Source organism: Nilaparvata lugens, chromosome 1 (genome assembly GCF_014356525.2).
Source record: "Nilaparvata lugens isolate BPH chromosome 1, ASM1435652v1, whole genome shotgun sequence".
NCBI lineage: Eukaryota > Metazoa > Arthropoda > Insecta > Hemiptera > Delphacidae > Nilaparvata > Nilaparvata lugens.
This window is the reverse complement of record NC_052504.1, coordinates 78,140,970-78,163,914: the sequence shown is the minus strand read 5'-3', so window position 1 is coordinate 78,163,914 and position 22,945 is coordinate 78,140,970. Positions and strand designations below refer to the sequence as shown.

The 22,945-nt window shown below is 34.2% G+C and overlaps 1 protein-coding gene across 7 annotated transcripts in view; it reads left to right on the top strand.

The window, feature by feature from the left end:
• Positions 1-4,760: 4,760 nt before the first annotated feature.
• The window catches only part of LOC111053656 (protein held out wings), a 112,988-nt gene continuing 94,803 nt past the window's right edge, over positions 4,761-22,945 (top strand). For 3 of the 7 annotated variants that reach the window (XM_039444036.1, XM_039444042.1, XM_039444063.1), the window contains exon 1: positions 4,761-5,090. In XM_039444036.1, the coding sequence (XP_039299970.1) occupies positions 4,961-5,090 (130 nt within the window). In that variant the 5' untranslated portion in view covers positions 4,761-4,960. The remainder of the gene's footprint in view (positions 5,091-22,945) is intronic. The other 4 variants (XM_039444032.1, XM_039444051.1, XM_039444059.1 and 1 more) reach the window with 2 other exon arrangements.

Genomic DNA, 22,945 nt, shown 5'->3' with positions numbered 1-22,945 from the left:
TGGTAATACAAATTGAAAATTCGAAATGATATACCTATAAGGCCTCTAAAATTATTGGACATGAACTGTTTCCTTATTTTCACAGAGCAGTTGCAGTACGGTATTTATACACTGAAATGTTGGTAGGCTTCATAAAACATTTTTTACCAATATTTAAAAAATAATTGTCTGATTCACAATATTAATCATTATTGTGAGGCTCACTACCTACTCACATTCTTACACTTGTAAATTCGAAACTATGAGGGTTTAAATTTTTCAGCGGACAACATTTTTTTACATGGTAAACTTGGTATTTCTGCCCAGCGTATATATAAAGACCGTGACTACAGCCATCTATTTCTATAGTCACTTTGAGATTACTCACAAAAGTGAAGTTTTCTTACAAACATGTAATGGAGATTTCTTGTCAATCTGGAAATTGCACCATTCAATAATCGTACTTCATATTATTTTTGTTCCATTCATAAATAATGAAATCCCAAAATTTATTTCTTCATTCATTGAGTTGATGAAGTAGGACGAAGACATTTTTTCCCAAAAATAAAGTCAAAATTTTAACTTGTTCGATTATCGTCTCTTAGACTGGCTACAATGTTACGATTTCTAAATAAAAATAATCTATGAAACAAAAGGATATAATTCAGGAAAATGGAGTGCACAGTATTACTTATATGATATTTCTCTTATAAACATCACAATGACACTCAAATTTTGAAATAATTCTGAACATCCTGAAACATTAGTCTATATAATATATTTAGATTTTCGTTTCAATCAAAAGTTTTATTTCTTCAATTCAGTTTCAAGCTACTATTTCCGCACTTCATGGAAATAGCATAGAGTTCAGAGTATAAATACACCTGAAGTGAATTACACTTTCAAATTTTCATGAGTAGCTTTCAAAGATTGTTTAATGTTTTATTTAATTCGTTCAATTTCCGAAGACAGTTTAGCCTCATTTTCTAGTTGGCAATATCCAGAAGATACGGATTACTGCAACTGCAAACGAATCCTTCCAAATGTCTCCGATTTTCTCATTTTCATAGGGTGTGTTACTTCACAGACTTCCCACTAAGGAGTGGAAATGAATTTGCATCGTGAACGGATTTTATGGATGGGTGTTGGCCAACTATAAACTTAGTAAAATAGGCTGCTTTCGCAACCACGTCGTAACTATCTTCCGCTCCTATCCGTTTCTTGGTTATCGAGGAGTTCTCGGATCAATTCGTTCTGCATCTGGACATTTCGTGCCCATTACTACCCATACTGAAATCATTATCTTTTAATATGACAGTCAATCTATAATATAAATTCAAATAATCATTTTTTACAAGTAACATGAATGGAAATGCTGGAAGAATATAATATTATATTCTCACAAGTAGATCTTCAAAAAATTTTGTTTTTGTGCCACTCGTCATTACAGACAATAATATATGTTATTGAAATAATTATTGTTCCACAATCCTAGATATTAATTTCTTTAAAGTTCCAAAGCTTTTTATAGAAGTTGTAGAACAGATACTTTTGAAAAATAATAAGTATGTTTTGATGCAATAGTGTGATTTATAAATGAAAATTGGTTATAATTACAATCTAAAACAAATTATGTAGATACTATCTTCAAATAGTACCTTGAGTTATTGAATTACACACCATGTTGTCTATTTTAACTAGAATGTGAATGAAAGATGAGTATATAAAAGTCATATTACATACATACTAAGTACTGTAGGCCAGAATGCAAAGTTCTAATTTCGTCTATACTTGAGAGCTAGAGTAAAATCGATTATCCGGATTATTAGTTATCCGGACTCTACGGATAATCCGGATAATATGTTCTCTACTGTGATGCACACCAAGGGATCCCCAATCAGGGATAGCCTATCAGGTGCAAAAATGAGAATTTTTTATCAGTGAGGAACCACTGCTTGCTCCGCTTCTCCGCTACCATCTTGATGCCTTTTAGAAGGATCTTCCACTAGAAAAACATCAACAACAACGGCTGAAGCGTCTGAAAATATGATGTTGGGCTAAAATGTTTGTTTTCTTGGTGAGTAGCAGCTTTCATAATTTTACTCAGTTTTTAAAGCTTTTGATCACCCATTCAATTCAGTCAGATAAAAATTACAAGTTTGTTGAATTTACCAGGAATTTATGTATTGCGCATTTACGGCGAAACGCGGTAATGGATTTTCATGAAATGTGTCAGGTATGTTCCTTTTTAAATTGCACGTCGACGTATATACAAGGTTTTTGGAAATTTTGCATTTCAAGGATAATATAAAAGGAAAAAGGAGCCTCCTTCATACGCCAATATTAGAGTAAAAATCACACTATAGAATTTTTTCATCATAAATCAGCTGTCGAGTAGATTATAAATTGCATGCCATGACGCATGCAATTCAATATCTCAATGTAACTTGGTAAAAAATCAGAAGCTGTGTAGACTATTAATTGCATGCCTCATTGAATGCACTTTCTATTCACTATTAAATGAACTATCGATTGCGTGCAATAGCGCATACAATTAATAACTAAAATAACATAGTATTGTCTCTCGAACTTTCTCTGCTTTGAACTCGGGCTGTCCTGTTGTCAGTATGTCTTGAAGGAGATTAGCTTTTGATGGTAGCATTTTTGATACACCAACCCCAACAGCCATTAGCCGTTTTCACACCGATATCTCGCCGACACGACATACAGACAGGATTTACTCTGATGGACAGTATAAGAGGAGGCTGCGGTTTATAACTGCGCGAGGTCTACTGTTCACAGAACTACTAGTTTAGCATAGTTAGCAGCAGTGTTGAGCGAGATGGGGTTGAAGGTAGGGTTCTAAGGAGTACTTACCCTAGTACTAATTATGTTCATAGAAGTATTGATTTTATTTTGAAAATTAAAATAGAGATTCTCCTGGTATATGCCTATTTGAATGATTGACTGGAGCCATTAATTGAATGATTTTTCCCGGATTGAATAGAGTGAAAAGTACGTTGTGTTGAGTGCTAAGAGAATAAGTGAATTAGAAGTTCTAATTGAATGAATAAACAGAGCACAGGTAATCGCTGTTATTAATCTAGATTGGCTCATTGAAAGGCATCGTGTAGAAAAGTGTTATTGTAAACTTGTACAAGCGCAACAGGTGAGAGCTATAGACGGCATTCGTTCATTCATTCATTCTTTTGTGTAGTGCTGCTTGTAGTATGTCAGGGGGAGGGTGATTACATGAATGAATAGTTCTAAGTTGCGTGACCGTCACTCGAGTTACGGTACTTCAACCCCGATTGGCTGTTTATAGCGAGCGACCCCTTGTACTTGTGCCGTGGCACCCCTAAACAAAACGCAATCCGACACAGCACTCCTTTCATTGGCAGATCTGTATATTTGCACCTTTTCTCCATTACTAGCAATGAAAGAAGCAATGTCTGACATCAGCTGGTTCGTTATTGTTTGTTGAGCATATCTATATTGGATATAATTAATTTTTCTGTGTATAAATCAATCTGAATTCTAAATTTGAATAAAAGTGAAAATCAAGAGACCCTATTTTGGACTTTGTTATCCAAACTTGAGAGAGAAATACTGTATCCTTAGTTTTTCTCTCCCGATACGTGCGTTTGTAAAAATAAAATAAATTAAGTTACTTAGACATGTTTATAGAAATCGTACTGAAAAGACTAGAATAACCTCAACTTCCACTTGAGCTTCTTTTTTATGTGACCATGGACTAAGCATGCAGATGTATGGATACAGTATAGCAGATTGTGATACTGAGTACATTTAACTGCAGTAACCAGGGCAAAAACAGAATGGAACGGAAAATTTCTAAGAATAATATGTGAGGTGTGTTTTCCAATTTATTTTAAAATACATGCAATAAAAGAGCTAACAAATTTCAAGATTGATTGCATTGTGCATATTAAGAACACAAGTTGTTGATTTATAATGGCTATTTGCTATTAGTCCAAATGTTATTATGAATATGTAACAATGAATATATATAATATTCATAAATTTACTTAATAAATCCTATTATAATTTTCAATGGATGTTGAACTCTGAATTGAGTGCTACTCCCTACCGGTATGGGTTTGTTTTTGTTCTCTGGCTCTAACTCTAACCAAAGTATTGAAACAATATTGTCTGCGATTAAACTTTCTCATGTGAAGATGAATAATTGAATGAGGTGAGAATCAGTCAAATAATTTTGATAACAGTTTTATTTTTACCCATTGTTGAAGTTTTTGTAAATGACAAAATAGAAGTAGCCAACAGTGATTTTCTATAACAGTACCTATGGTAGTACAGTATAATAACTTAATGTAGATTACATGATAACATCACGACCTAAAGGGATTGAGTTAGGCCTGGCAGGCAAAAAATATGAAAAGGCAAAGGGCAAAGGCAAAAGGCAGAAGCGGTGTGCGTGCGTGGGTGGGTGGGGCTGGAAGTGGAGGATCTAGGTGTGTCCACCGGCGTCAAGTGAGTCGAACAGCGTTTTCTTTGCCTTAAAAGTGCGTCAAATTAATTTCAAGAGTGGAAATTTCAAGCAGTGGGAAGTGTTTCGCCGATGTAGCAGACAATTTATGATAAAAAGAAGTAAACAAGAGTTGTCCAGAGCTTCGGAAAATGAAGAGAACGATACCAGAGAGCGCCCCTGCCCTATATGGTATGAGAAGAGAAGGCACATGCAACAGGCAGGCAACCCACACCGTCGAGATCCGGATGGACTCGTCCAACTCCACTGCGCATGCGCACAACTCAGTCCGTCTACTTGTCGAGCACTCGGCCATTTTCTCTGCTCAGTTGTGTCCGTAGATTGTCCCGTGCCAGTTATTAGGGGACCGCGTTGAAGTAGAACTAGCACTTTGCTCGGATTGGGTTACACAACGAACCTACATCGAATTATAATACTACTAACATTTTGTTCTGTTGTTTTCGTTAACTATTTACAATGAGTGAAAATTCTAGCGTGAACAACACGCAAAGCATAGCGGACTACCTGGCGCAGCTACTGAAAGATAGAAAACAAGTGACCGCCTTCCCGAATGTCTTCATGCACGTGGAAAGGCTCATTGATGAAGGTAATCATTTCAAATTAAAATGTTTGTTCTTTTTGGCTAACTTATATTCTGCATCTTATGTCAAACTCTATACTAAACTACAAACTCCGCCGTATATCATTCACGTAGGTCATCAAGGCATGATTAATCTTGTCTTTCGACGAGTCTACTGTAGGTCTGTAGCTTACAAGTCTTGTAATTTAGTTTTTGTTAATCTTGTAAATAATATTATTGTCAACGTTCATGAAATTGGGCCATTTCAATTATTATTCCCATGCATACACATAAACAGTCTGATTTCATATAATAATACAGACTCAAGTAAGACACTTTAAACGACCAAATACTTCAAAGTCTACTTGTACAAAATAGGCACTTTTATTTTGGCTTGAGATTATCTAACTGTATATAAGATTGACAAATAGAAGTAGGTAATGTTCTTGTAATTGCATCAAAGCAAGCATGTCATTCCCTCATTATCATAAGTGCAGTTAATTGATTGAAATCTTTATAACTTGAAAAACTGAAAGATAAAGTTGATGGATGCATTCTATTATTTGATACCAGCAAATTTTAAATTATAATTTTACTATTGTGTTATGTTATAAAGATCTCAACATAATATTTTCAATTATTGTGCTGGAGTATTGTATGTTATGTGAAGTAAAACGGTACTAAAGTTATGATTTATAACTTACACTACGCACAAACATTATAATTAGCAAGCATTATTAATATGCTACAGGGAATACCGTACTTGAGTTATTTAATTAGTAATACCGTAGTCAAAATTGCTTGTCTTTTTATCTTTTGTATGAGTTATTCTATAGTATTAAGCTGGCAAAAGCTCACAGGTCTGTTTACAATTATTATTGTTTGATGATTTCCTTGTGCATGTCTAATCAGTGTAAAAATAGATCTATTTATATGGATGGATGATATCATAGTTGGAAGTATATTGTTGTTTTAATCAATTCCCATGTTGATAGATGTATATGTGAGGCAATGAATGAATTTACATGAGTTAATTCATTTCTGTTGCACCTGATTTTATATTATGGTTTTTGTATGTATTTACTTTTAATCAAATTTATTTGTCCTGGCAGTTAATTACTTAGGTATAATTGTCTTAGTAAAGAAGTACAGTAATCGGTAAACTACCTATCGGAAATAGACTACAATCAAGAGTAAGCATGAAGGATTAGAAGATAGTAACTTAACTAAATGATTAAGTTGTTTTTTGCAAGTTCATAGTTGTTCAGTGATAAGCAGTAATCATTATTGTTATAATTTTATTACTCTCATTCAAACATTCTCCATATTTCCAATATTGATATTCTTTTTCACATTTTGATAAGACTGACTCAACTGTAGATCTTATCATAATATATACTATCTCGGATTTTTTGATAACAGTCTTCAATACTCAAACTCATTCGAACAAGAAAAATTGAAGACCAAAATCAATTTGAATTGATGTTCCAAAATCAGCAATGTTCTTCATTCAATCAATTTACATAGGGGTTATAGACAAATTAATCTTGTAGGAGTACGTACCGTAATCAATTTCCTCGATTATGAATGTTTCTTCACATCTTGAAAAATTTAGCTTGTAAATGTTCTGTCATTATACAGTAATCTTCAGTAGTTCAATAAAAGAGTCTTGTTCAAGTAAATAGCTAGTTTGTTATCAGTCAAGGTCGTACATTTGCTCAATCCACTGTGCCAAAGCTCAAACTTTTATCAGTGATTAACAGCCAAGGATTTAATAACTTGCACTGGGTATTCAACAAATTTAAAATCATTCACAGTTGTTACAATATATGACCTCATGCATACACTATCACCTTTTACCTTCCTTTCAAATTGGAATTATACCTAATTACAAAACATTGCACTCAATACAATCTTTTGAACCACTCCATTCGCTTGAACGAGGACTTCTTTGTTATATGCGAGTACTCTACATTCTATACATTATAATGTCTACGACTGAATTCGCTTGTGAGTTGAGCGAACTGAAAATAGCCTTTAAAATACATTTAGGTACCGTACCGAATATCGTATTCATCATCAGTTGAATAAATCGTTCCAATTTTGCCAAGTGTTTGAAGGGAGCATGGGACCAACAATAATTTGATTGCATAATGCTAAGAATTGGAGAATTTAAAATTAATAATTAATATAATAATAGTAAACATTCATAATATCTATGAGTCTCGGCCCATTTCAGAGCACCTTATAAAGAAGAAGCTTTCAATTCCTCACATGTATAATGTAATAATAATATATTATTATCTTATATATTTTATCCTCTTTACCACTTGAAAACATTGGGTTCAATGACCAGTTTTGTAATGCTTCGATTCAGTCTCATTAATCCCCATTCCATTTGTAATTATTGTTATCTGTTCATTCTTCATTAGTTGAATGATGTTGTTTCTTGTTTGGTCATTGAGTAGGTCAATGTTCAAGATTACCTAAATATTGTTGAAAAGAGTAAACACAACTAATAGCCAGCATTTTAGTTCTATAAGTTCATTCAGTATAGTTGTTGAATACTTCGAATAATGTGGAACGTGAAAGAGAACGTTTTTATTGTGAAGAATAGAATAATTTTCGTCCCCAGCTACCGGAAACCGGAACACGAGCAGTGATAAATTGAATAAAAACTTTTTACGTGAACTTGAAGCTCTACTTTTTCAAGTGAAGAATGAGATTGTAACTACAGCTTCGCTGTTTTAGAGCATGAATCACTAACCAGATGACCAAATTTAATTGGACCGTTCTTGACTTGTTGGAATCGCATATATTGTTAGTGACTACGGTAGTTCTGGCACAGAATTTATTGCAAACGTTAGCAAAAGGCTGTGAGTAATCATGTTGAAGAGATAAATTGCTTCTGCCAAATTCGTTTGAAAAACTACGCTGTCTTCCTAGTAACCTGGTCTTGCTATCAACGACCGAAAAACTAGTCTGACTCATTGCTAGTGAAAGAATGAAAATACATAGGCTACTTGAAATCCATTCAGTCCTAACTCAATTATTGCAACCATATACAAGTACGGTAGATCACTAATAATAGTTAGTTACTACACTAGTTGTTACAATAATTATCATTAACGTAATATTGTCATTTGTCAATGTGTAATTTCTTATCAGTAGGTAAAGTGGTAGAGGCTACATCAATGATCTATCGTAATTTCAATGCATATAATGTCATTTCGAATCTAGAACATTTATAATGAAGTAAATTTGTTTTTGATATAAACTCAAGTACTCTAGACATCCTATTTTCTCTTATATTAATTACTGGAGATTATTTTCCATTTAACGAAATAGTATAAATGCAACTAATGCGATGAACATGCATGATTTGGGTTGCACAGTTCATCTGAAGCTGTACTACTTTTCTATATGTAACAGTTCAGCTAATAATCACATATTATCAACCCACTATTACTCTTGTAGGCTACAGTATCATCAATAATTCAATTTTAAGAAAATTACATTCACAATGCTTCATAGTGTATTTTACTTTACATTCTAGATTGCTAAATGCAAGCCCTTGGTCCGTACACAGTAGATTTGACCCGAAAACATATGTGAGATCTGAAAAAGAATCATGTTTGCCTTAATTTATTAACGAATCTTGCTGTTTGAAATATTCGGCTCATCCGGTTAGTTCCGTCTTCCTCAATTTCTCTTCATTGCTATCATATCAGACATGTAGAGCAATTTCAGTGCTCGGTCTGAAACCACGTAAGAAGTGATCAGACCTGTTTTCTCGAGCGGTGCTTGTATGCTTTTTCCCAAGTAGCCAACTCATAGTGCTGCTGTAGCTGTAGTGAGGCATTTAGCAATCATTAAATAAATTGATACCTGCACTTTCCTGAGAATCATAGACTGTGTTTATTTGGCCTGTACAGTCTAAGGTGATTGATTGTTTGTTATCATGTAATAGGAGAGAGTAATTTACTGCTGTGTATTTAGCGGAAACAGTGTAGTTGAGACAAGATTTTATTTTCCAGAGTCATAGAGAATACGAAAAGATATATCATGGCATGGGTATCGAATCTGTGATAGACAAAAGTGAAATTTACATACTAAATAATAATAATGTTGATATCACTAATTTTATTATTATACTACAGTTTATATTTCTAAAAAATACCGTATCAAATCAATTGATAAAAAATCCAGAGAAGTAGTTACTATACTTCGAGGACCATATCAATGCATAACAAATGAACTGTTGAACAGTAGTCAGTCCTAAATGAGCACTGTACGATCAGTCAGACTATTAACGTTTTTGTCTTCAATACCAGTAGGCAACCAATTAAGTCGAGTCCTTGGACTAGCCTTGGAGTATAATTCACATTGCTATCAGCTCTATGCCTGTTATCATGATAGTCGAGAACTAATAATGGTCCTTGAAAACTGTTTCTGTGCTAGTAATGTTCCAGAAGATGTTTCTCGATTGAGCTTTCAGATAATAAAGTTATCGACCATCTAATTAACATTCTATTTTACATGCAGTTACCATTTCAACAGAGACTTGTAGAAATACTGTACTATCTCTTCTTCAAGTTTTTCTCATCCAAACTGTTCAAATTTTGCTCCAATTTTCATGTTTGAACTATGAAGTATTTGACTGCCTGGCGTTGTTAGGTGTAAAGTTCTGTAAAATACTGTCATTCTTATTTAAATTTCATCAGTGTCAACAAGTGTCTCATGAATTTCACTTTTCCCACGTTCAAATTTCTTTGTTGGTAGATCAGCATCATTGGAAAATGGTCTACATTCTGGTAAATGATATTTTTCACGAAATGACAAAGTTCTCAAACACGTCATTACAGCCTTTGAATAACCTGACACGATCTTGTTTTTATCTATTATATTATTGCCTTTGTCACATCTCTTTCAGGTTTCAATATTGCATTGAAGGATTGAAGTGTGGGTAGTTATATCAGGATATGATAATAATGGAAAAAGTAATGTAAAGTTTATATTTTTCTCGCTTCCATTATGAATTCTATCCCTTGTAGGAAAAATTGGATCAACTGACTCACTACGTTTCCTCTTCCTTTTCCGAATTGAATTTGCAGTTGACAAATTATGCTTTTTAAAAATGTTACCTTTAGAAATTGGTAGTTGAAATTTCCCATCTCTCACATCTATGGGATCAAATTCCCCAACTAACTAAACCACCATTTCAAATTATCCAGTTCCATGTAGAGTTTTCATGCAGTTGCAGCAGGGAATTTGAATTGGGAGTCGCTTGGGAAACCTGTTTTGGTTCGCTTGGAACTGGTTTCGAAGATCTTGGTAGTAGATTTTGATCGGTTTTGGTATGTGCCATGTAGAATTAATGACAATATTATATAGACAAATATTTACACATCTAATAGGATAGCTTTCTTTGTCTTTATTGTCACTGAACAGTTCTAAAATCTATATCAACATGAAGTGAATTTTGAGTTTCCGCTTGATACTTTTCCGTATGATTGAGACGTATTTTTCTTTATCCTAATTCAATATTATTGGTTGTATGCTGACAAAAGACTTTTGACGATCGTCTTAAATATTGATTATTTTATAAATGAACTAATTTCTTCTTATTAAACTTAACGTACTGTAGTACTCTAATGTTCAATATACTTGCTCAATGTAATGTAATTATTTCTTCTGTTTCCAAAATGGAACTTTGTAGCATATTAATTGGAATTTTGTTTAATACAATAATCATTATAAATAATAGCAAATGGGAATCAATTGAAATATGATACAAACAAATTTCATATTTCTCTCATTCAACAAAGAATCATTTTACTGTTTAAAACCTCTCTTCCATTGATGATGTTCATGAATGACATAGAGAGGAAGAAATCTAGCAGTTGAATGTGTTGTAATTAGCTGATTGTGACTTGAAAAAAATCAGCAATCTCTTATGAAATTATGTAATTCTAGTTCAATGATTGAAAAACAGCACAAAAATATGAAGCCCACGAATCCATGTAAAGTTGATGATAGAAGTTCATCGGTTAAAATAAAAATAATTGTTAAGATTACTCTTGAATTAGGCTTCTTTTTATCACTATCTGAATTATTGAACCTTAGTAGGAAATAATTTTGGATTGCATCTTTTTTTTCAGTTTCAGTTCTCAATCACTTTTTAACGGAATTGCAAAATGTTTCTTGTCACTAGATAACCTCTGCCTCCCTATATGATGAGATTTATTATGTAATAAATCATATCTTTTGGCAGTCCATCGTGAGTTGAGTACCATGAATGTTTTCATAAATTATCCACAAATTAAAGAAAATTCAACTTGTATTATTTCACCCAGCCCAATCAATAATCATACAGTACTGTGTATAAAATTTAATAGATGTACTTTTATAACTCTTAATTGTTTTGTACTTGATGGCACTTTGTGGTATTAGATGCTAAACTATAAGTAAGAAATAGCCTACATTGAGTCAACACTGTTATGGATACAAAATTATGAAAAAGAGAAATGTTTCTGAATCTCAAATAGTTTATTTAGATACAACAAATTCATATCAAGTACGGTACTGAGCGGTAGCTGATTCTGTAGTTGTAGGCAATCAATAACCAGGCAATCGCTTATTATTTTGTGAAGCGTTTTCTAGTGATGTGAGCATCGCGTTATCTCGGACACTTTGGTCTCTCTCATATCTTTGACCTCACTGTGATTACTGAAGAAAAATGTGAATTGTTGTTGGGTAATCGTAAATAATAACTTCGTTGTGTGCAATATCCGTTTACATGAAACATATTTCGACAAGCACTTCAATTTTTATTGGTATTTTCTGTATTTCTTCTTCCAGTTATGTAAAGCTCATCACTCATAGGGTTGTTTGAGGTCGAGTTATTAATTATTTATCGGATAGTAGAGTTATAAATAATAATCTTTCTAGATTTGAACGTTGTACAATCATTACCTATGATTCGTAAAGAAATTATGAAATTCTTGTGAAGTGAAGAATTACAATCCCTATAATTTTGATGATGTACTTACTGTATCAATAAATAAAAAATATTGAATAATTCGGATAGGCCAATAGCGTATTTATAATATATTTATATCCTACGTTTGAACCATTTTTGCGTTGAGAGATACCAATTCTCAATGACATTTCTAGAATGAAACTTTTTAATATTTTTTTATATTCTAATAATCGTTATATTTTGTTGCAGGTACGTTATTGTGAAAACAACTCGAGACTAGAATTGATATTTGTAAAGTAAGTCACTTGATGTAAATCAGAATTCCCCTTATTACACCCTAATTTTTATAACAGTACGGATATTGAATTATTAACTCAAATACTTAGTACTAAATTTACGCTTCTCAAAATTTTATAATAATACGCTACCTGCTGTACACAGAATTAGTTACCTTTTTTGTTATGTATACGGAATAAGTTAGACTTTAAATAATATTCATCAGAATGTTGTAAATCATTTCAATGACAACCAGAATATTTTCCTTGGTAACTTTTGCCTCTACTATCAAATAACTGTAATACCATCTTCACAAGCCCTTTCTGGTTAGCCTTCATATTTATGGTAATATCTGCGCCATGTATTTGAAACTTTATTCAGAGTTTCAGTGTAGATTTCTATACTTGGGGGAAAACTGATTCACACAATTTAAATAATTCATATCTTGGAAGGTGATCTTAGACATGTTTCAATTACAAGGAGAAGATAAGTCGGAGCCTGGGGCAACATTGTCTGCACCCACCCAACAATTTAATATTCTTCTGATTATGTTCACAATATTTTTACTCCATCTTTCTCCTTTTTCTTGTGTTGTTTTTCCACTCTATTCAACATTATGGAAATCCGCCCGCGGTTTTCTTTGCAGTTATTTTTGCTTTTTCCTCTGTAGCAACTCTTCTTACACGACCATATATGGCATTGTTAGGCTTGGCAAGCAATGACGAAGACTCCATACCAGTGTAGTACGCCTACTCGGTCTCCCATTCTAATAAGGCTGTTTGCAATTTGGTTCATCGTGCTTAACATAAGTTAATACATTCCTGTTTCATTCTTTATTTCTATTTCCATGCTAAATATTGCTGTCGCAATGAGAGTAAGTCAATCAAGATTATTCCATTGTAGATATTTGTAAAGTATTTGCCAATGAGTCACCAAATGGTTTTCAATCCCATTTTTCCATTCAATATAATCGAACCACTTGCTGATTGATTATGAGCGAAGGATGTTATTAACAATCGCTTATTTCTGGGCTGCTTTAGTACTGAAGTAACTAGGTGTAAATATTGACAATCCAGTAAATTATGGTATGATATTTTCTTGGTGCTCTTTCAGCTTTTTGTACCATGTACCCAATTAATGTAAATTGATCACCAATTGGTACCAATACAATTTTCGAGTAATTGATTCATTTAAATTGGAAACATTTGTATTGATTCAACTTTTCAAGTAAGTCAATAGTATTTTTTAATACAATTTAGTCAAAATTTGTCAATAGACAATAAATTTCAAATGTTAACCGCATCAACCAACAAAAGCCTTATTCTGAGAAAGAATATATTTGTGCTACATGAAAATTTGCCAAAAATGAGAAAGAGACTTCTGGGAATACAGTATTGAGTATAAAATGACCCTTATTAATAATACAGCCAGCATACAAATTGTATAACATGGGCAAGATATCATCAGCGTTGTGTGCGCGTGTGAACTGAATACATAGAATAATGAAATTTTCTTTTGAGCCTTGCCGTTGTGCCAGTTGTGAATGCCAATTGAGACTTTCGGTTGACCCCTCCTATGAGATTGGTTCCACCTTTGCTAATAGAATGTGGAAGACTTCCAAATACGTACGTTACGGTACTCAGCTGTGTGCGCTGGCCTGCTGCTTTATATACACTTATACAGTCTTTTGCTGCTTCCACATCCATATAGCCTCAAGAAAATTCTGAAATATTGGAAAGTTAGATATCATGGACATCTTAGCTCAACATCTCACCATACAAATGTAGTGGTATAAATGTTAATTTTTGAGTATTATATTACCGTATAACATGATAGATAAATATAAAGTCAGGTTTTTACAGTGTTACAGTGAAAACTAAAAATCAAGTCCAGTCATTGTTATTGAAGACATATACAGATTTTAGTGTTCTTCATCTCCACATAATATGATTTTGTGATCTACTAGTCTATGTGAAGATAGTATCTCACAAATTTATATTTTCATTCTACTGGATCGCATAATTATAAAATTAATATCATTGAATCACACTGTATATTATATTCGTGAATACTTCAGTACCTCTATATATAAAATATGATTACATAAAAGTACCTCTTACTAGGAGAATGCTATGCTAATATTTATTCTAGTTAAATTCCCTGTATTACTGTAGCGTAAGGTGGATTGATTTCTTTCCGGTAATTTTTGGATTTACAATTCATTATGAAGCCTTTTAACTCATGATTTCGAATTAATAAATGTCAGAATAACCGTTTTCAATATTAAATTGATGATAGTAACACCTTTTACATCATATTAAAAACTATCTATCGTGTAAAAATAAATACAATCATTCACACTTCAGCTATTCTAAATACTGTACACTAAAATATAGGATATATACTGCACACTGTATCATTAGAATATCGTTCTGAAATGAGTTTATCCAGCATCATAGACTGGTTATGAAACTTGGAAGGAATCTTCCAGCACATCTAGAGACATTATTTTCTATATTTATGCTATGCTGTCCTCTTCGTAGTTTATTGCTTATTGTTATTTGGTATTTCTATAAAATTCATCCAACAGCACATCATTGTTTACTGATTTATGCAAGCTGTACTACTATTGTACGTAAACTACTGAAGTATTGAATAGTTCTATCAAGACACGCCTAGTTGCCACTTGTACGTCCAGCTCATTTCATAAAATTTATCTTCTTGATTAACTTGTATTGCTCTATTAACTTTATTAATTAATGTTTGTTGAATAGTTTTAGGATTTTCAGAGTTGAGCACTATATTTTTAATATATTTTAAAAATTATATCTATATATTTTCCTCCTCTCCGAAGATGAAGATATAAGTTGAAATAATCAAATATTAATTTTTATATATTTTTGATGCTTGATTTATACAAAATATTTGTGACTAGATCCCCTTGCAACAAAGTTCTTTGAAAAATGATTTTGGCTGGAAATCAAATTTTAGGCTGTAATAAATCCATCTATCTAGTCCTGGCCATCATCACTGAATCCAATTTTCTTTGATCCTTCATTCCATTAATGAAGCATACATTTTGTTTTCTGTGCCAAGTTATCCTGTAACCAGCTCCCTAATACTGAAATCCCATCGATAGATTAGAAGTTATATCCTCACATATCAATATTGAATACAATCAATATCTTTGTAGCCAATGTTTCAAACGAGTATCGTCAATCAGCCAGTTCTTCCGTACTATACAAACTAAACCTAGACTACCATTAATCAGATAGAAATGTACGTTACTAAAAATCACCACATCAGCTATGATACACTTGGTCAACTATTAATAAGGATTATCAATTTAGACTTTTGCCAGTTCTGGTGTATTCTCATTAGAATCCAACTTTCCAACTATTAACATTTTTTAATGCCGTTTAAAAGTATGTAATTCTTCCAATATTTTTTAAAACTCCAGTTTTTTTTTAAATTTTATCCCAATAACTATAGTATTTTTCAATACATATTATTATAGCCACCTCTAATACCTGTATTAGAGGTGGCTATGATATTATCCATTGAGAACTTCCATGGCCATCTTTAGTGTAGATGACCATCGATCTGAAGATCTATAGAATGGCCATGGATGTGCCTATTCGGAAACATAAAGTTAATGTTATGCCTATATCCAGAAGTGCAGTCGTCTATGTATATAATAGTGTAGTGTATATTATCATGTATAGTGTTTCTGTCGGTGTCTGGTTTCGATTGCAAGAATCAGCTGTTGGTGTGCCAGCCAAGCCATGCAGTTCCTACTGTAGGATGGGAGTTCATCGGACCTGTCACGTGACCACTATAATAGTCGGGCGGCGCTAGTATTTTTGACATTGAAACAGGAATAACATGTAAATACAATAAGCGGAACGTTGATGTCGATGATGATGATAAGATACCGATGATAACAATGATGATGGTGATAGTAGAAGTTCCTCACTTTGCGTGCAGGCTGAGGCTCGCTTGTTTTCTGCGTCTGTGTGTGTGTGTGTGCGCGCGTGTGACTGTGTGAGTAGTCGAGTCGTCCATCGGCATTGTTTTGTATGTGCGACCGACCGACGACCAGTTTGGCAACGTGGCACCGGCGACTGTGGACTGTCACACTCGTCGAAACACAACTGATGAACGCACCGACACACACACACACACACACACAGACACAAACCAGACCCGCCCTGTCGTCCTATTCCATGTGCATTTTGTCCACTGTCTACTTCACTCGGGTAGTATAGCCGAGAGCCACAAAACTCTACAGTTGAATAATAGCGAACTGTGATTGTCTCATGTACTGGCTGAAAATTGTTTCATTTCTCATCTGTTTCAAGATTCGACTCGTAAATAAATTGTTTGGGTTAAAAATAATTCTGAACACACAAAAGAATTGACTACACCATGTTGAAAATCATAGATGATAATAATATCAGTATATAATTGCACAGTTTATAATAATATTAATCATATCTTGTAATTGCACAGTATATAGTAGTTTGTCGTTCTTGTTAGACGTACATTGTAGGAGCAGTCAAGATTTTGGATCGTTTTCTCATAGTTTACAAAAGAGTAGAGTAGCCTGCATGGATTTCCATGGACCTGTCTGTCAAAATTGCAGCAATTCATTCTTGGAGCAAATGCATTAGCCTATACAATTTCTGTTTTATTCTATCTACTGATTTGCAAGTTCATTTATTGGAAGTGAATGTGACTTCGACTGCTTAGTTTTGAACTATTTTGACGACACTACATTCTTATTTTTGAATAATAGTTATTAAAAACTAGTACTCACATGTGGAGCGCTTTCGGAATAGTTCAAAAAGAATTATTAACTTGCAGTTCGTCATGGATTGTGAAATAGATAAGAATTATACTGCATTGTGACTCCATTTTAATTCTCTTGTCTACTCTAATTCTCAATAACTTCATTCCACATCTCCGGAGAACTTTTTGTTTCTTTCGAGCTCACTTTTCATTTTTGATCACTTTTCCATTTTCGATCTTCCACTCTGTGTGATCGTCTATTTTAGAGGTTATGTCTGAATTATTATGTTTCTTCAATGTGTCAGTGAATCATTAAAACCTAATGTAATTTCTTGATAACTTGAATCATTACAATTATTGTCCACTTTGCAGTTTCTCAATTTGTTTTCCAAAATTGGGAATTCACACTTTTTTTATCTGAGAAGCTTATTCCAACCCCAAAGTTTTCAATGAAGTAAGAAGACTTCTGTTGTAAAGCCGTGTGTTGGCCGATGTGAATCCGGCCTTGACTGCAGATAGATGGCTATAAATAGGCAGTCGGGTCACAGGGGGGCAACTAGACATCTTCATTCCAAATGCTTCATCTAAAATGCCTCACTTGTGATAGAACTGACTTATAACGGCGGTGCGATAAGAATGCAAACACAGAGCACTGTGTTATCAATATCAAAACTCCTCACTGTTGACTGGTTCATTCATGATCTTTTATGAGTTTGGAAAGAGCAAAGCACAATTCGATTTTATTGCTGCAGTTGCAGTATAATGAGGCCAGTAGCCAGACCGAAGGAATCAATTGGTTGTAAAATAATTCTCAAATTATCGTGCAAATTTCCTTTCATTATAGTATTAATTCTTATGGTTCATTACATCACACATGACAAGTCAGAGATGATGTGTTTACTGTAATATTACATGTATAGTGTAGCTGTATATGTGACCAATGTCTCCTTCTTTGAATATTAATCGAATCACGCCATTGTCAGAAAACACAGTTTGGTCAAGGAAAGTAGTCCTTGACAGTATCGCAGTTTGCAATAATTTTTCATTTGCAATTTTCCAAATTCTCAGCTTTTGGTTGATTAATAAAAATTTGGTCGTTTTCTCAATATTAAAAACTTTCAATTTGTCATTATTTGTTGGAAGTTGTGTTATTGTTATTATTGCCTGGATCCCGTTCATTTATCGACAAATCGATTTATTTGTCAGAATCACATTTGTTATTTTCACCGGCTCCTTCAAGAAACCAGGACATTGATATCCTCCGCAAAATCAGAAACTCCTGTACACACTTTAGTACAACTATTTATTAGTGGGACGTGTGAAACTTTGATGACGTCCCAGATGTTAGTATTTGCCAGCATGTAACATTTTCAAATCGCCGTTGCTTTAATTTATCGTCGATTGGTTACTATTGAAATAGTTGACCACGCTTGTCGCCATCAAATACTGTACTAACAGATCAACATGGACTGCAATAAATTGCGTTGGTTATGTTTGAGCGAGGCGGCGTGGAGCAAGAGAGGCCCGTTATGCATGCTTTTTGCCTTACTGGGATCTGGCAATAGATTATTGGAGAGATCTGCAATCGAAAACGCCATTTACGGCAAGCATCGTAAAACGCCGAAGAGCTGCTCTGCTCAGCCTCTGCACCAATCGATTGCACTGTGATGAGAGGCCAGCAGCATCCAGCATGTGGTTTGCTATGCTATGCCATGGGGCCACTTAGCATGTTGAAATGCCCCGGGCAGGAGCTGGCAGCGAATACGTGTTCTTTACAGATAAACGTCGATGTCTCTAATACTTCTACATCTATGCACAAAGTAGGACCATAGAGAAAGGATATTATAAGATGGAGTTTACAGTAAAATTGCATGTATAATAATTTATTCTCAATAAATAAAATAATTTTTAATGTATCCATGTATAATACGTATATTCTTCTACATTATACTATCTTTTCTATATGGTACGACGTACTCTACAAGACGTCTAAAGATTGAAAACAGCAGTGCAAATGTAGATGTTTAGTTGAGGAAAATATTACCATACCCTAGAACTATAGGATCTATAGGAGAAGTATGTGACTAAATGCATTGAAGCAGGACTCTATGTGACTGCCCACAGTCGAAAAATAGCCCTTTCCTACGATTTTATTGATGATAATTCTTGCTAACCATGCAGTTGAATGGTTAACATTATTTTGGTTAGTTTAGCTGAACATAATTTTGAATCTTCTTGCCTTATCTTACTGGGCATCGGCTGTTATCAATAGGATCCTACTACAGTTACTGTTTACTGTTTGTATAGTATCTGTAGTTCCTGCTAATTTTTATAAGGAAGATTTGAAGTGACTTGCTAGTCTGAATTTCAACGGTTTATTATTATATTTTATTATTCACGATAGAATTGAGATTGTTTTCCAACAATTAACTTCCTGCTTCCTTCACTTAATTTCTAGCAGTGTGATTCTCTCATTTTTTTCAAATTATTTGAGCTTCATTTTACAATTATGAATCAATATTAAAAATATATCCACTCTCCAGAAAGAACTATTCGAGGATATTTGCTTCTACTCTACAATGTGTAGTACTGTGCAATGTGTTGTTAGTAGCTTTGAATTCGTATGTGTTGTCCAAAATCACAGCATGTTACTTTACAAGCAATTGAGCAATATTTGATTCAGGCTGGTTGAACGCGGTGTGATTTTGATAGTCGAGTAGGCCTACTATTGCACCGGTATGCCGACTGCTGACACGTGTAGGACGGACTGAGAGAGCGTGTGTGAGTGGGCGCAAGCGTGCGTGTGCGTGTTTGCATGTTGGTAAACCGGTGCTTTGGAGCTATGGCCGACCCGTGGGTGGCATGGAGGCGGTTGTCATCTGAGCTTTGTGCCGCCTCCAGGGGCCTCACAGGGGGCGGAGAATGGTCTGGCTGGGTCCTGCGCGTAGCTTTTCACCGATTACTGCCCCCGGCTCAATATGCCGCCCCCACCGCCTTCCAACCACCCTTTATGAGCTTCGAGAATCACATGTGCGCCACTCCTTGGTTCTTGTACATTCCTTGACGCCATCTTTTGCTCATTTTCTCTCTCTCTCACACACACACACACACACTCTGTTACTTTCTGGACAGGTTTCACGGCCTCGCCGTTTGAAAACACTCTCTCCGCTTATAAGAGTTGAGATTGGGTCGCTACCGGATTCCCCAAGCATCCTTCGATTCTCTCTTCCCTGCTGCTCCATCCAGTACCGGCACTTCCTTGTAGTCGCCCAACAGCTTAGCCTCCAGCACAACGCAGCGCAGCGCCAGCCTTCTGTCAACTCTTTCTGCCATAAAGTGGACAAACTAACTGCGACCACACAACACGTGCATATAACTAATTAGATTAAGAAAGAAAAATATGACTGGTAGAAGCCTAGTAAAAATTTATTGAATTTCGTTCCAATTGTTGTAGGTTAGAACATAAAAAGTGTAGACCTTGTAATAATGAATAGACTGTGGAAACCCAAATTCAAAACGCTACAATCTCGTAACAATAGAAAATTTCCGAAGAAGATTATCCTGGGGGAGCCTGGAGAATATGAACACGGAGTTACTAAAACAAACATATTGAACTTTGTTTTATTTCTGCAGTAAATTATATTGAATCCTCATTTATAGACCATTTCAAATACTCTGCGAATTGACTATCAATTAATAATTTATTATAGTTATTAATACTCATTAAAATCTTTGACCACATCCACTACTGATATATTATTATTATTAGCTTTTACGACCATTGCAACTGACCTGAAGAGTATGATTTTGCATCAATTGCCACTCTGATTCCTACACCTCAAAGTTTTAGAGAGAAACAAAGTAATTCTGGAACAAACTATTGATAAACGGTTGGTGAGAGGTAGCTCGCCGACTTGAGGCATAAAATTTTAGCTGTCTGTAGCCCGATTGCAACACAGTTATGTAGCTGTGCTAATTAACATTGTAGAACTATTCCAGTTGAAAGGAAACCAAGGTCTCACTTAAATTGGCTCAATGAATTGACAGAGCTGTGCAACAATTTCGTTTGATTGTCATGTTTTCACAATATAGGAATTTTGAATATTTTGTTCTCCACTTTTTTAATTTTCCATTTTCAATTGATAAGAATACGATTATGATATGACTTGAGATGATCTTTTTAGCATCTAGAAAAATTTAGATGCTAGTGTCGTTCTATTGATGACTTAAACAATAGGAAATACTTTTTTCAACATACTTCAATATTTATCACTTTTATGTGGTCACTTTTATTCCTTTATTCTCCTAGATGTTCTTGTAAATCTCACTCTACCATCCCACTTTTGATCAAAGTTTTAATCTCTCTGTTGTTATTGGTTTGTGCATTCCAATTGCGGTTTTGCACATTTGGGTGAAGTGCCTTACTTTGTTCTTCATTGATGCCCATTTTATCAATGAATTCTACTATAACTCAGTTTCTTGATGACTATTATGCTCTCATAAGCTCTATACTTATGCAAGAATAAAGTGAACTCACAGTTTCAGTTGCTTCCCAACCAATGAAAAAAATTGGAAAGCACTGAGTGTTATTGGAGGACGATTATTGGTGCCCATCCGTACAATGCAACAGCCTAATTGTTTTCCCTAATCTAATTAGAGTGATTGGATACCAATCAAGTAACTTTCCAAATAAGTAGCAACCTATATTAATTCAGTATGAACAATATTTTATTAAAGTTGTATAATAATAGGAAATGAGAAGTCCCATTATATGTTTTCAAGCAGGAAGAGACCAGTTTCCTTTCTTTTTCTGTTTCATATTTTCCCCGTTTGTGAACTGTCGAACTATTCCAACTCTGAAAATTGCTATTAATGTCTGTTTATGAACCTACATGTACAACATTGAACTTTTGCATTTTCGGCTTGTCCCAGGCAGTGTGTGTTACTGTAAGACAGTTTGTGATTAGCGAGATTGTGTGGGCGTGGGATTGAGTGAGAAGGACGGTAGATGAAGTGAACTTGAGTTTAGATTGGAAGGGTAGAGTGAGAAAGAAACAGAAGCAATGAGAGAAGAATGAAATTGCTTGAATGCGAACAGAACAGCATACAGCTGAGTGCTGAGACAAGACATGCGTTGATAAGTGCTAGAGCTAGAAGAGGCGTTAGTAGTTACAGCCAAGAAAGGTGTGGCATGGCATGTCCATTGTTTCTTTTTCAAAGTATGGTCCTTCTCACCAATACAATTCGTGTTTGAATAATATTATTCCAAGCTGTCTTTTCAAAATTGTTGAAATGTTTTGCAAACAGAACTACTAGAGCGTCAGTAAACTCTCCTTCAATCTCTATATAGTAGGAGACCGTCAGTATCCGAATACTTTGCTATGAATCAAAATTCTTAGGATGACTTTAAATATTCACATTCCATTTAATTAGGGAGTGACATCATCAAACGTAGCAATGCCATTACAAATAGCTAGTTTTGAACGGCGTGTTACTTCTTGTCTAATTAAATAATCAAACTAAATACAATACAATATTGGAATAGTTTAAATCCGTAATGCATCTATAGATATTGAAATGTTGATTCACCAGAATTAATTGAACAGACTATTGTTTAGAATTCATGAATTCTTCCAGTTATTATTTTGAATTCTTACAGTATTTGTCATATACAAAGTAGCCTATTCGTGGGAGACGTTTCAGGAACCCAGCACTATAAAACTACATTAGAAAGAAACTATATATCTTGACATGATGCGGAAGTTCTGAAGCTCTGTATTTATTTTTTATACCACAAGAAATTAATCAATTTTTATTAAAATTCATTTCTGTA